Source organism: Bufo gargarizans, chromosome 1 (assembly GCF_014858855.1).
Source record: "Bufo gargarizans isolate SCDJY-AF-19 chromosome 1, ASM1485885v1, whole genome shotgun sequence".
Taxonomy (NCBI): domain Eukaryota; kingdom Metazoa; phylum Chordata; class Amphibia; order Anura; family Bufonidae; genus Bufo; species Bufo gargarizans.
In genome coordinates, this window is record NC_058080.1 from 128,800,131 (window position 1) to 128,815,192 (window position 15,062).

Sequence of the window (15,062 nt, forward strand, 5' to 3'; positions counted from 1 at the left end):
GATCCGCTTGAAGATTGAGCCATATGGTGTCATCTTCAAGCGGATCCGTCCCCATTGACTTCCATTATAAGTCCGGACGGATCCGCTCGCCTCCGCACGGCCAGACGGACACCCGAACGCTGCTTGCAGCGTTCAGGTGTCCGTTTACTGAGCGGAGCGGAGGCTGAGCGCTGGCAGACGGATGCATTCTCAGTGGATCCGCCTCCACTGAGAATGCATTAGGGCCAGACGGCTGCGTTCAGGGCCGCTTGTGAGCCCCTTCAAACGGAGCTCACGAGCGGACACCTGAACGCAGGTGTGAAAGTAGCCTTAATGCCCATTTGCTGGTGGTGCAGTCGCTGCTGTTCCTCTTAGTGGATTATGCTGCCTTTAATGAACTGAGAGCTTGCACTCATCCTTGCTGGAAGATTCCTAGCTGACATTATTTCTCCAAAATAGCCTTCCCTGCCTTGTATTTCACATGGTGGAGAACATGGGCCAACCCTTGCAATTATCACGGTGCGGCAAGAGGTACACGCTGCTGTGTACACCTGAAGCAGCTGTTATGGGCAGGGAAAGTACATGTCTTTTTATTGCAGCATAAGCAGCAACGAGGCCGGGTAGAGGATGAGGAGTCACTTGTGCAGGAGGACAAGGCTGCTGATGATGCTTGCAATGATGATCATTTAAATGGGTGCAGATCCAGAAATGGATCCTTGGGTACACTGGCGAACACGACAAGCTATGTGCTTGGTTTCTTATGTACTGATCATATTATGGAATTTGATAATTAGTGGATAGCCATGCCTTTAGACCCTTGCCATCAAAGCAAAATGGGGGAACGTTTTCCTGTTGCTAAGAGGCCAAATTACTTTACTACCAGGATACACAGTATACTCGATTTGGCACAGCTTTTGGTGAGCAGTTGCCTGCCGTCTGTGTGTGTCTGGCCAGGAGGCCCCTCCACTCCTCCCAGCCGAATCATCCACCTTCCACTGTCTCCGCTACCACAAGCAGCTGTAGCTGTGAAAGCAGCCAGTTCACTATGATCAACATGATAGAGCATTTTTTCCATGTGCCGTGCCAGGCTGACACAAATCAGAAAATGGAGAGATGCTGTCTGAACAACCAGGTTCAGTCCTAACTAGACTCTGCCCTTTCTCCTGCGCATACTGTGCTCACTGACCCCATGGACTTCTGCCCCAGTATGCTTTCTTTGTACTCTCTTGTCCAATCTCAAGTGTCATCTCAGAGAGGGTTTTCAGCTTGGTAGGCAGCAGCATCATCACACCCAAATGGACACTGCCAGTTTACAAAACATAACATTTGTCAAAATGAACAAGGCTTGAATCTGTGAGGATTTTCACACACCTCTGGCTGTGGGTGATAAATAGATCTGCCGATGCTGACATGTGCACCATCATGCCGCTGTCTGTCTGCCTACAAACAAAATTTTTTTTTGCGTTTTCATTTTTCTTCCCTATTTTCCTTGAGCCAAAACTTCTTTTTTATATTTCTGGTCACATAGCTGTATGAGGGCTCATTTTTTGCAGGACAATCTGTAGTTTTTATTGATACCATTTGGAGTGTGCGTGACTTTTAGATCACTTTTTTGGGTAAAAGAAGCAATGAAAAAATAGTAAATCGGACATTTTGACCCTTTTTTCTGTTACGCCATTCGCCGTATTGTAATTTAAAAAAAAGATATTATTAGTATGGGCGTTTTCGGTCGCGATGATACCCATGATGTTTATATTTATTGTTATTTAGGTATTTATTTTTTAATTATACGGAAAGGGGGGATTAAAACTTTTATATATATATATATATATATTATTTTTTTATATATTTTTTTTACATTTGAAAAAAAATTTGGGTCATTTTGAAGCTCATATGTGAGCCTATAATTCTTAATTTTTTTATTTTGTTGTATCAGGGAATTTTAAAATGAGATTTAGGCCCCTTTCACACGAGCAAGTTTTCTGCGCGGGTGCAATGCGTAACGTGAACGTATAGCACCCGTACTGAATCCTGAACCATTTTTTTTCATGCATCATTTCTGCATTGTGTAAAAAAACGCAGCATGTTCTATATTCCGCATTTTTCACGCAGTCCTGGCCCCATAGAAGTGAATGGGGCTTTAGTGAGAAACGCATTGCATCTGCAAACAAGTGTGGATTCAATGTGTTTTTCACTGGTGGTTGCTAAGAGATGTTGCGCGGAAAAAACTGAACGCAATCGCAGACAAAACTGACTGAACTTGCTTGCAAAATGGTGCGAGTTTCACTGAACGCATCCGGACCTAATCCGTCACGCTCGTGTGAAAGGGGCCTTACACTTGCCATCTGGGGGCCAAAATAAGAATTGCAGCATGAACACTAAGGCCTCTTTCACACTTGCATTGTCCGGATCCGGCGTGTACTCCGCTTGCCGGAATTACATGCCAGATCCGGAAAAACGCAAGTGTACTGAAAGCATTTGAAGACGGATCCGTCTTCAAAATGCTTTCAGTGTTACTATGGCAGCCAGGACGCTATTAAAGTCCTGGTTGCCATAGTAGTAGTGGGGAGCGGGGGAGCAGCATACTTACCATCCGTGCGGCTCCCGGGGCGCTCCAGAATGACGTCAGAGCGCCCCATGCACATGGATCATGTGATCCATGTGATCACGTGATCCATGCGCTTGGGGCGCCCTGACGTCACTCTGGAGCGCCCCGGGAGCCGCACGGATGGTAAGTATGCTGCTCCCCGCTCCCCACTACAGTTTACCATGGCTGCCAGGATTTTAGCGTCCCGGCAGCCATGGTAACCATTCAGAAAAAGCTAAACGTCGCATCCGGCAATGCGCCGAAACGACGTTTAGCTTAAGGCCGGATCCGGATCAATGCCTTTCAATGGGCATTCATTCCGGATCCGGCCTTGCGGCAAGTGTTCCGGATTTTTGGCCAGAGCAAAAAGCGCAGCATGCTGCGCTATTTGCTGCGGCCAAAAAACGTTCCGTTCCGGAACGGAAGATATCCTGATGCATCCTGAAGGACGGACTGTCCATTCAGAATGCATTAGGATAATCCTGATCAGTATTCTTCCGGCATAGAGCCCCGACGACGGAACTCTATGCCGGAAGACTATAACGCAGGTGTGAAAGGGCCCTAAGCCTTGTCAGCGAGGCTTACAGCGTTCAGCTACCGATGCTCACTTGATCACGGCATCTAAAGCATTATTGCCGGTCGCAGGAATTAGCCTCAGGTCTCTGCTGTTTGGAACGGCAAAGACCTGCCAGCCATGTCAGCTGCTGCACGTGCGAGTGCGCGCCAGCAGTCGTATATGTGCGGCGCTGGTAGCGAACGGGTTAAACACCATTTGTCCCCAATAATGGACAATTTCTGGAAGGTTTGTAATATGAAATATGTTTTTAAACCGGCTGTTTCTCAACTCCGTCAACCATGCTTTTACCTATACCTATATTTGTCAGTGTCACTCTGGTATTATTTGCTACTGCTATGATTGCATTACAGAACATAAAGGGGGGGGGGATAGAGAGAGAACACAAATTCATAAAAATTTAAAAGAGTCCTAGGAGACCTCAGTTGAAGCATATTTAACATATTTAATTCATTTATAATCAGTTCGGGCACAAATCAAAAACAAAAAAAAATAAACAAATTGGACACAATGAATTTCAAGAAGTTCGTTCACCTGTAATATAAATAGCAATATATCTTTTCAGAATCTTTTAAATTTGTCTGGCAGTGCACTTTATTTCTCAGAGTCTGACATGTAAAAATGATTTTGACTTTCCAGCTGCTAATGATGCAGGCTGGACTGCATATGGCCATTTCTGGTTGGAGAAATGAGTAACGTATTGATCTGGTCCATTATGTTGAAATATTAATTAACTGTCCATTAGATGTAAACAAGTCCGGCAGACTCCGAGACCTCACTGTATATACATACATGTGCATTCGATCATTTTCACTTCAGATATTTGTGGACGTTCATCCGGGATTATTGATGCTGAGAGAGAGCCTAATTGTTGGTGCATTCGAGCTTTTGTGGCCGCAGAAGATGCAGCACGAGAATGTGGGTATGGAGAGGGAGGAGGCGTTGAGCATCTGAAAGACTTTAATGAACGCTGTCAGTGTCTTTGAAAGCGAAATAGTCAGAGGCACAGGAAGAATGCGGTGGAAAGTGCTGTGCTTTTAATATTTTCATGTTGGAGGCACATAGACGGCATGTGCTGACTTCAAGTGATGATGATTACTATCTAGCATCCCAGAAAAGGAATCTCCCCATTGTCTTCAGATCCTGCGTTCGCCTGCAGCTGGTCCCTTCATTTTGTTGAGGTTGAATATGTAGATCTTGGGGTTTTTTTTTTTCTTCCTCCCCTAGTTGCCTAGACAATCGTTTGCTCTGTTAGACAATGTCTGGCTCTCGCAAGGACTTTGATGTGAAGCAGATACTAAAAATCCGATGGAGGTGGTTTGGTCACCAAACAGCACCTGTCAGTGCCGCCCAGCAAGGAGACTTTTTGAGTGGTGGTCAGAGCTCGGGGGGTGAGGACAGAAAGTTTTTGGACTCAAGTAACCTTCCTTTGCCCTTGCCATCAGTAGAATACAGGAGAAACATCAAACAGGGCTACCAACATTTGCTTCCATGCACCATGGCATCTTCATTTGAGCCCGCTGCCTCCTCAGCCGAACTTGCAGCAGGTGCCTCTGAAGCAGGACATTGTCTTAACAAACCAGAAACGGAAGATGGTGGCAGTGAGGAGGACATTAACTCAGAAAGCAGTTCATGCAGGTCAGAATACCAGTTTGGTTCTGTTAACATGAGGGGGGGGGGGGGGGGGGTTTCTTGAAAAGATCCTACTACATAATATGTGTTTCTAGTATTTCTGATTTGCCTTGTGAAGCCCTATAACTTTTGGGGTACACTGCCTGGGAGAAACTATTATTTCTAATGTCAGTATCTGTGGGGCAGTATAATATTTATTTGTTTTCAATCTTTATGGTGCATTATAATATTTTAGGACATTATCTGTGAGTCACAGTTTTTGCAGTACTATTTTCGGGGGCACTGGGTAGCATAGCAGACAATATGGGGGAAAAATGAGCTGCAGAAAGCACACTATTCTCTATCTTAGGTCTTGCGCACACAAGAATATTTTTTTCTCGTGTCTGTTCCATATGCAAAAACGTTCACTTCAGTGGGGCCACAAAAATGGAAGGACTCTGTGTGTAGAACATGTCCTATTATTGTCCGCATTACATACAAGGATACGACAGATCTATTAGGGGACGGCTGTTCCGTTCCGCAAAATGCGCAAAACATGCAATGGTCGTGTACATGTGCCTCTAAATGGAGTCTGAACTATGCCTACTAATGGACAATGCTTGGTAGGGCAGTTAGAAGCATCTGTACCCATACCTTTTTTTTCGCAATTCATACCATTTGAATTGCACAGAAAATAAGTTTAATCCAGTAAATCACATTGCAGGTGCCCCAAGCGCATTTCCACCCCCAGCAAGGGCTCGATGTCTTGGTGTTAAAGTCCCCCATCCCACCCCAGCACTGTAACTGCACTGAACTCTTGAGCATACGCTATTCATCGCAGCCTGTTCAGTGTAGACATCGCCAGAGGCAGGGACCATCAATCTTCTTTTGCAATCGATAAACTTTAAACTTAAAAAAAACCAGTATGTGCCCACATCTTTCCAAGTGCCCTACCAAGCTCTGTACCCGGCAATCCACTTCAGTCCCATAGAGAATGAATGAATAGAGCAGGGCGCGTGCTCAATCAGCTGATCTATGAGGACTAGGGAACGGGACCCCCGTTTTTAGTATCAGTGAAGGTCCCAGCAGTCTGATCCCCATTGATCAATTTGTTATTCCCTATCCTGTGGATATGGAATAACATTGGCACAACCCCTTTAAATGTCTTCTGTTTTTGTGAGTGGGAATCATTGTTATTATATTACATAAGCTTTCGGGAGAATACAATCAAACAGTCATTGTACTTTCAACAAACTTTTGCTTAAATCAATATTGCATCAAGTATAAGAAACGTTTTATTATAAAATGAGACAGACTATCATAGTATCAGCTTACCCAAAAAATCTGGTTATATTGGCTGCCCATAGCGATCTATAGAGAACGGAGGGAGGAACTGCTGGAGAGACAGAGGCACATACAGACGCTGCTGACTCTAGTAACGTTTGTATCTCACACCAAGGCTGGATTCACAGCTACACTGCTCATTACTGCTGTATAATGTCCTCCATACTGCTGCGGCTTATGAAAAGATCCTAGATAAATAAATAGCGGGATCTCCTTTTGACCAGCGCTACTAATGTCAGCAGGGCTGACCAGTCCAACAGGCGTGTGTCACTAGCAACGCAGCGTGCATAGGGTAGTCTGAGAGGCTGGAGACCATTGCAGATAAATGCCGAGGGGACCCGAGAGGACTAAAAAGGAGTGCATAAGATATTATACATTCCCAATGTTAGCATTTTACAGGAAACCAGAGGGTTGCTTTAATGTATGATCTATGAAGATATTTTTTATAAACATATAGCAGACGACCTAAAAAAAGCAGTGCGAATAAAATGAGTTGTACCCGATTTTATTGTCCTGATATAACAGTTGTGAAACCCTACAATAGATCCCAGTGAAAGCTTGTCTCATCATTTCTGCTATGCCCAAAAGTGACCCTATAAAAACAAAGTGAACGTGTCATTTACAGTGTTTTACTGAGATATTTCTGTACATTACCAAGTATGGTCCGTCTGGGATTGAGGACACCTAATTATAGGCACATTGTATTGTTTTGTCTGTTTTTGGATGAGTATTGGATATTATGCTCTGAAGGAATTCCTTCAAAATCTGCATAGAGCTTGCACCATGTTGTCATCGATCCCATATGTGTATAATGAGCGTACTGTAAGTGCTTTTCTGCTTCTGTTTTTCAATTTTATCATTTTTTTCATGATAAATTAAAAAGAAAATCCTGAATTCTTGTAATTTACTGTCTGATAATTAAAGTAAGAATGTTTGATGTTTTTAATTTTCCATGTTTTCCATGTATTTATACAAAAAGATAAAATCCTGCAGTTTTCGCACTGGTTACTATGTCTAATAATTGGTGCCACTTCTTGGTTTGTACAGATCACTTTATTGCAGTTATCTACTTATCTATTATTCCAGTATTGCCTATAACGATATCGCCTCTGTGTATAGATAAGACAGGATCCACCATTCACAATAGGTGATTGTTAGAGCTCCTCTATTCCTTCCTTGTACAATGTCCTCTGCACAGGTCACAGAGCATGCAGAGAAACCTCTCCCATAGAAGTCAGTGAGGTCCCCTCCTGATCATTGTGTCTATGGCCCATGGGGCTGCCGTAAAGCAATTTTTAATGCTGTGTAAATGCTGTTAAGAGCAGCTGAGGCAAGATGGCCGCCCCATAATCGTGTTCAGAAACTAGAATGAATAAATCTGTAATCAGAAAATAAAAACACATTAGAAAAAAAGGAGATGTGTTACTATCTGATTTTAACTGGCAGATAACATTTTTGGTGACACATTTCCTTTAAGCCCTGCAGGGCTCAATTCTCAACAGTTATCTCTTTATCATCACAGACAGATTACAATGAGAAACAAAACTCCAATTATAAGTCTGGAGACAGATAACACAAGATTCACCAATGACCATAGGTGATGGTCATAGATCACCTCCTCCCCCCTTCCCTGCACAGTGACCTCTGCTCAGGTCAAAGAGCATGCCCACACCACTTCTCCATAGAAGTCATTGAGTCACCTGCAGGCAGCAGCTCTCTATGTGCTTGTGGCTTCTGTAAAGCAAGTCTCTGAACTGCTGTGAACAGAGCAGCTGAGGAAGAAGTCTGTCCCATAATCATATACAGAAAATAAAAACAGCAACAATCAAAAAATAAAATAAAAATCCATAACAAGATGGAATATATCCCTCTTCTTTAAAGGGGTTGTCTCTTTTTAGCAAATGCCATTTATCATGCAAAGTTAATACAAGGCACTTACTAATGTATTGTGGTTCTCCATATTGCCTCCTTTGATGGCCTGATTCATTTTTCATCGTACTATACATTGCTCGTTTCCAGGGGTTACGGCTACCGCTGCAATCGGTCCCCATGCTTGCACATTATAGGACTGGCCGCTCTGGTGTCTGGGAGAGTGCATAGGCACAAAGGCGCAGCAGCTCCCATCCCAGTCACTTTGTTTCTGCACTGCAGAGGTGGTCGTAACCACTGGAAATGAGCAGTTTATAATGTGATGGAAAAATGAATCCAGCCAGCAAAGGAGGCAATATGGACAACCACATTAGTAAGTGCCTGGTATTAACTTTCTCTACATGATAAATGCCATTTGCTGAAGTGAGACAACCCCCTTCCTGGTATTAGCTCAGTTGTAGGCCACTGCTTCTACTACTACATGCCATAGATTAAATTCATTTCCTCTTGTCACCCATTCACAGCACCCTACAATTCACTGCAAAAGATTAAGCGGGTCATTTATTTAGATCAGCGTTTTAGACGCCGGTCTTAATAAAGCCCTGTGCTGGCGGTGGATCACCGAAGTTATGAAGAGGCGCCAGCGTCTACATAACTTCGGCGCATCCAGCGTCTCTTCTAAATGTAAGACAACTTCCTTGCTGTCTTACATTTAGACCATTTTCTACGCCGAAAACAGGCATAGAAAATGATGAATGAGATGGGCCTGCCGGCCCGTCCACTCCACGCCCACTTTTTTAGACCTGGTGTGAGCAGAGAAAAGTCACAGATTGCGGCACAACTAACCATTGTGCCGCAATCTGCGACTGAAATACACCTAATATAGGCCTATTTCAGGTTAATAATTAACCTAATTGTTGTAATTGTGTCTAATTTACTGAATTTGTGTACCCAATAGCACTGTATGGATAAGTCAGGGTTAACACCTTGACTCAAACTCTTTAGGTTGCCTGGTTCTACCCCCTGGATAGTCAGCCATTTGAGAGTCTGTGCTTAGCTGAGGAAGAGAGAGGATCTTTGTTGGAGAAGCTCCCCAGAGCTAGCCCTGAGTTTCAGAGAACCATAATCTCTGAGACTGCATCTACCAAAGCAAGCTACTCTACTACAAAAGTGTTCTAGAGAGAAAATAAACTAGAAGGTTCAGAATCTGCAAGGCTGAGTATTGGAGTCAGTCAGCAGACTTTGCTGCTGTGAGAGAGAACATTTATTAATGCACCCTTCCAAACTTTAAGACAGGTTGGCCAGCCATATCTTAATTCAGTACCCCTCCGCCTGGGAATTACAGAAAATATGCCCAGAACCTCAGTCACACGCGTAAGAGTCTGCAGTGAGACTTTAGAAAGACAGGCAGAAGGAGCACCACAACCCCCATCATTGCTACTATCCATACATTGCTTTTGGAGAGGAATTACGATCATTGCCTTGATATTGTTGACTGTGCTACTACTCCTATTCTACCCTTTAGTAAAAAGAGACTTATCTATTTGCACCAACTTATTTATTTGCGCCTGATCACTGACCCCCATCACCATTCTCCAGCCACTGCATCTGCTTCCACACTCCTGCCCTGCCAAAAACACTTAACAGCAAGGGCACCCCAACTACCACCTGGCAGGAGCCCTCACACCAGGGTTTGCCCCGAGGGAAGAGGGAGTGCACTCCTCTGCATGCTGCTCTCTAACAGTAGCAATTATAACTGCAGCTGGAGCCCCAGAAAATAAAATGCTGCCCACCAAAAGCTAGCAAAACCGTGCAAACGGACTCTCACGTACTAAGCCGAATTTTTAAAAATGTACCCTTAGAAGAGGGAGCACTAGGGAGCCTGCAAATTGGCAGAAGTCAGAGAGGAAAGTGCACAAGTCCGATATCGGGTCTAATATCGAGCACTATTTGACCATGATGTGCTTTCCGCCACCTGCAAACCCTAGACCACCTGAACTGGCAATTTCATCTGCACCTCCAATCAAAGAGAGCCCTAGAAATCTAAATGGACCAACTGCTATGTCACCATCACCTTCCCTGAAGAGACCCCAGATAACTTTTTAACACTCTTATCCAGCCTAGGGGTGCAGTTTTTACAAATGTTTCTGCAATGCTTACTGCGGGGTGTAGGTCCTAAGGCTGGGTTCACACGGGCCAAACGGATTTGTTCAGGATGTGTCCCGGGTGCATTGCGGCAAACCCGCGCGAGTAGTTGCGCAATTGCAGTCAGTTTTGATTCCGTTTTCATCACGCGGGTGCAATGCGTTTTGCACGCGCGTGATAAAAAACTGAATGTGGTACCCAGACCCGAACTTCTTCACTGAAGTTCAGGTTTGGGTTAGGTGGTGTGTAGATGTCATTATTTTCCCTTATAACATGGTTATAAGGGCAAATAATAGCATTCTTTAATACAGAATGCATAGTAGGTGATCAATTGAGGGTTAAAAAATAAAAAAAATTCACTCCCCTCCTCCAATTGATCGCGTAGCTGCCGGTCTCCTGTTCTTTCTTCAGGACCTGTCAAAGGACCTGTGGTGACGTCAATGAGCTCATCACATGGTCCAATCACATGGTCCATCACCATGGTGATGGACTATGTGATTGGACCATGTGATGTGACGTCACCACAGGTCCTTTAGCCGGCAGCTCATGATTAAAGAAGTAAGAAGAGATCGGCAACTACGCGATCAAGAGGAGGAGGTGAGTTAATTTTTTTTTTTTTTTAACCCTCAATTGACCTTCTACTAAGCATTCTGTATTAAAGAATGCGATTATTTTCCCTTATAACCATGTTATAAGGGAAAATAATCCAGTGAATAGACTGTCATCTTAGCAACCATGCGTGAAAATCGCACCGCATCCGCACTTGCTTGCGCATGCTTGCGATTTTCACTCAGCCCCATTCACTTCTATGGGGCCTGCATTGCGTGATAAACGCACAATATAAAGCATGCTGCGATTTTCACGCAACGCATAAGTGATGCGTGAAAATCACCACTCATGTGCACAGCCCCATAGAAATGAATGGGTCCGGATTCAGTGTGGATGCAATGCGTTCACCTCACGCATTGCACCCGCGCCGAAATCTCGCCTGTGTGAACTCAGCCTAAAACAGATCTGTAATCTTTCTCTCTGAGGCTTTTAAAACCCATCCAAGGACTTTGGAGTCTATTAGGCACTATATGAGCATTACCTCCACAGTTTGTTCCTTTGCACCCTCCGATTTGGCAGCTCAACCTTCAGAATAATGTTCCTTTTTCCTCACTCATTCTGGTAAGTTCCTGGGAGGCCCTAAACTCTGACTGCAAACACACTATCACGCACAGACTGACTACTAACACACAGGAAGGAGCCAAACCCAGGGGGTACGGACCACCCTTTCCCACCAGTGGTTACCAAGGACCTGGGCTTAACCTTATGGTTCAGCCAGGAGTTGCATACAATTCACATAACATAGTAGAATATAAAAACTGCAAAACCCTATGAGCACTGCCCACTGGACACCCATTTACATGTCCTTATATCAAAGTTGCCTGGTGCATGACCACTGGCTATATAGACAGTTCTGGATATATAGTCTAAAAACTTCTATGGAACCCGCGCTGCCGTAGTAAGTAGGGGGAGAATACTGCACTAATTAGCACTCCAAAGAGTGCCTCGCTGCTTCGTCTAGAGAGGGTTAATTTCCTCACCCGCGATAAACAACTAGACCCGCGCTGATTGTTCCGTGCTGTATGATATAAAGATAATATGGATAACGCCCACTTAAATATACAGAGAGTGCAGAATTATTAGGCAAGTTGTATTTTTGAGGATTAATTTTATTATTGAACAACAACCATGTTCTCAATGAACCCAAAAAACTCATTAATATCAAAGCTGAATATTTTTGGAAGTAGTTTTTAGTTTGTTTTTAGTTTTAGCTATTTTAGGGGGATATCTGTGTGTGCAGGTGACTATTACTGTACATAATTATTAGGCAACTTAACAAAAAACTAATATATACCCATTTCAATTATTTATTTTTACCAGTGAAACCAATATAACATCTCAACATTCACAAATATACATTTCTGACATTCAAAAACAAAACAAAAACAAATCAGTGACCAATATAGCCACCTTTCTTTGCAAGGACACTCAAAAGCCTGCCATCCATGGATTCTGTCAGTGTTTTGATCTGTTTACCATCAACATTGCGTGCAGCAGCAACCACAGCCTCCCAGACACTGTTCAGAGAGGTGTACTGTTTTCCCTCCTTGTAAATCTCACATTTGATGATGGACCACAGGTTCTCAATGGGGTTCAGATCAGGTGAACAAGGAGGCCATGTCATTAGATTTTCTTCTTTTATACCCTTTCTTGCCAGCCACGTTGTGGAGTACTTGGACGCGTGTGATGGAGCATTGTCCTGCATGAAAATCATGTTTTTCTTACCTTGCAGACTTCTTCCTGTACCACTGCTTGAAGAAGGTGTCTTCCAGAAACTGGCAGTAGGACTGGGAGTTGAGCTTGACTCCATCCTCAACCCAAAAAGGCCCCACAAGCTCATCTTTGATGATACCAGCCCAAACCAGTACTCCACCTCCACCTTGCTGGCGTCTGAGTCGGACTGGAGCTCTCTGCCCTTTACCAATCCAGCCATCTGGCCCATCAAGACTCACTCTCATTTCATCAGTCCATAAAACCTTAGAAAAATCAGTCTTGAGATATTTCTTGGCCCAGTCTTGACGTTTCAGCTTGTGTGTCTTGTTCAGTGGTGGTCGTCTTTCAGCATTTCTTACCTTGGCCATGTCTCTGAGTATTGCACACCTTGTGCTTTTGGGCACTCCAGTGATGTTGCAGCTCTGAAATATGGCCAAACTGGTGGCAAGTGGCATCTTGGCAGCTGCACGCTTGACTTTTCTCAGTTCATGGGCAGTTATTTTGCGCCTTGGTTTTTCCACACGCTTCTTGCGACCCTGTTGACTATTTTGAATGAAACGCTTGATTGTTCGATGATCACGCTTCAGAAGCTTTGCAATTTTAAGAGTGCTGCATCCCTCTGCAAGATATCTCACTATTTTTGACTTTTCTGAGCCTGTCAAGTCCTTCTTTTGACCCATTTTGCCAAAGGAAAGGAAGTTGCCTAATAATTATGCACACCTGATATAGGGTGTTGATGTCATTAGACCACACCCCTTCTCATTACAGAGATGCACATCACCTAATATGCTTAATTGGTAGTAGGCTTTCGAGCCTATACAGCTTGGAGTAAGACAACATGCATAAAGAGGATGATGTGGTCAAAATACTAATTTGCCTAATAATTCTGCACGTAGTGTATTAACCTCTATATTCAGCAGTAATACACACATTAGAGATACTATGTATTAATTAGCTTTATTTTTTATTTTGATAGTGTATTTTACCAATTGTTAATGGCTATTGTCTTCCCTGCTGCTGCTTGATAGTAATAAAGGGGTTACACCAATCTAGGTCGGTGATGCGAGAGACTTGCCTGTGTTGTTGCGAGCGGTGTTTCTCTAAACAGGAGTGGTGGCGCTGTTTCGCTGTTCAGCTATATGTTTAGCAGGTCTTCAGCCAGCGCGCGCGGTCCCGGCCGGTGACACGTGCGCGCGAGGGAAGCCGCGCTAGTAATCCAATGGAGTAAAATCTTCTGTGTGACGTCACACCAGGTACGGATGTTGTTTATCTAGTTCTGGATATATGGCATAGTTCTAATGTCTCCATTATATATGAATTCCAGTTTTAGCCTAAACTTTCCCGATCTGTTTTCCATGGAAATATTTGTGGTCTTTTATTGCCAGCTGAGATCAGTTCAGATTCTGCAGTAATGCCTAAAATATGACATTTTTCTTTCTATGATGATTTTTCATCAAACAGTTTAACCTACTAAATATAGCTTTATTGTAATTCCAATTGAGATCTTTCTTTTTCTGCCAGCAGGACCTCAAACAGCAGCCAAACGTTATCTTCCTGCCACACAATGGAGTCCTGTGCCCCAGATGAGTACTTCCAGTCCCTCAACCATGCCGAGCAGACCTTTAAGAAGATGGAAAACTACTTGCGGCACGAACAGCTCTGTGATGTCATCCTGATCGCTGGCGATCGGAAAATCCCTGCACACAGGTAAGTGCTATTCACAAGCTGGTACACCAACTTACCATGGTTTATATAGATAACCTCCCACAGATTATGTTATACACTTCTGCACTGAACCCAGGGCTGCAAGGCACCAGTGCTAACCCCTGAGCCACCGTGTCATACACATGAGCAAATATAGCGACATGTTGAGCTATGTATGCAGTTGGCTTCTAGCAGTGAATGCAGGAACACAGAATTGTATTATTTTAACCCTTTCCAGACCAGCCCCGTGATGCTCCAGCTCCCCTGTGCGGCGATCGGAGGAGCTGGAGCTTGTGTTCAGCAGCCCCTGTCACTAATGACAGGAGGCTGCTGCTCAGTATTTCCTTGCCTGTAGCAGGGTTCCATAGAAAACGAGTAATTTTCTCATAAACTTCAATCTATTCTATGAGAATAGATTTGTTGTTTTGTGGGAAATGGCCGATTGTAAGTTTTTGGTCGCTTAATTTCCTACAAAAAATTTGAAAGTGATCAAAAAGTCATACACACCCCAGAATGGTATCAATGAAAAGTACAGATCGCCCCACAAAAAATGAGTCCCCACACAGCTCCGTACACATAAGTACAAAAAAGTTATAGGGGTCAAAATATCGTGACGAAAAAATTAAACTTTTATTCCTCTAGTTTATTATTTTATCAGTATCAAAATGCAAAAAAAACCCTATAAATATGAGCTATTACCGGATTTGTACTGACCTGTAGAATGAAAGTAACCGGTCAGTTTTATCGCACATCGAACGTCGTAAATAAATAAATAAAAAACTTAAAACTGTGGCGGAATTGCTTTTTTTTTCCAGTTTCACCCCATTTGGAGTTTTTTTTCCCCGCTTCCCACTTTACAAAGGAAAAATAAAAAAAGTTATGGCAGGGACCACAAAAAACAATGCAAAAACAAAAAAAAAACCTCTG

The 15,062-nt window shown here is 43.5% G+C and overlaps 1 protein-coding gene across 7 annotated transcripts in view; it reads left to right on the plus strand.

Annotated features, from left to right (window-relative positions):
- The window catches only part of KLHL5 (kelch like family member 5), a 76,458-nt gene that overhangs the window by 23,771 nt on the left and 37,625 nt on the right, over positions 1-15,062 (plus strand). For 3 of the 7 annotated variants that reach the window (XM_044298305.1, XM_044298297.1, XM_044298287.1), the window contains exon 2: positions 13,956-14,138. In XM_044298305.1, coding sequence (XP_044154240.1) covers positions 13,996-14,138 — 143 coding nt within the window. In that variant the 5' untranslated portion in view covers positions 13,956-13,995. Of the gene's footprint in view, positions 1-3,918; positions 4,779-13,332; positions 13,685-13,952; positions 14,139-15,062 lie in introns of those variants that run through there. The other 4 variants (XM_044298313.1, XM_044298281.1, XM_044298273.1 and 1 more) reach the window with 3 other exon arrangements.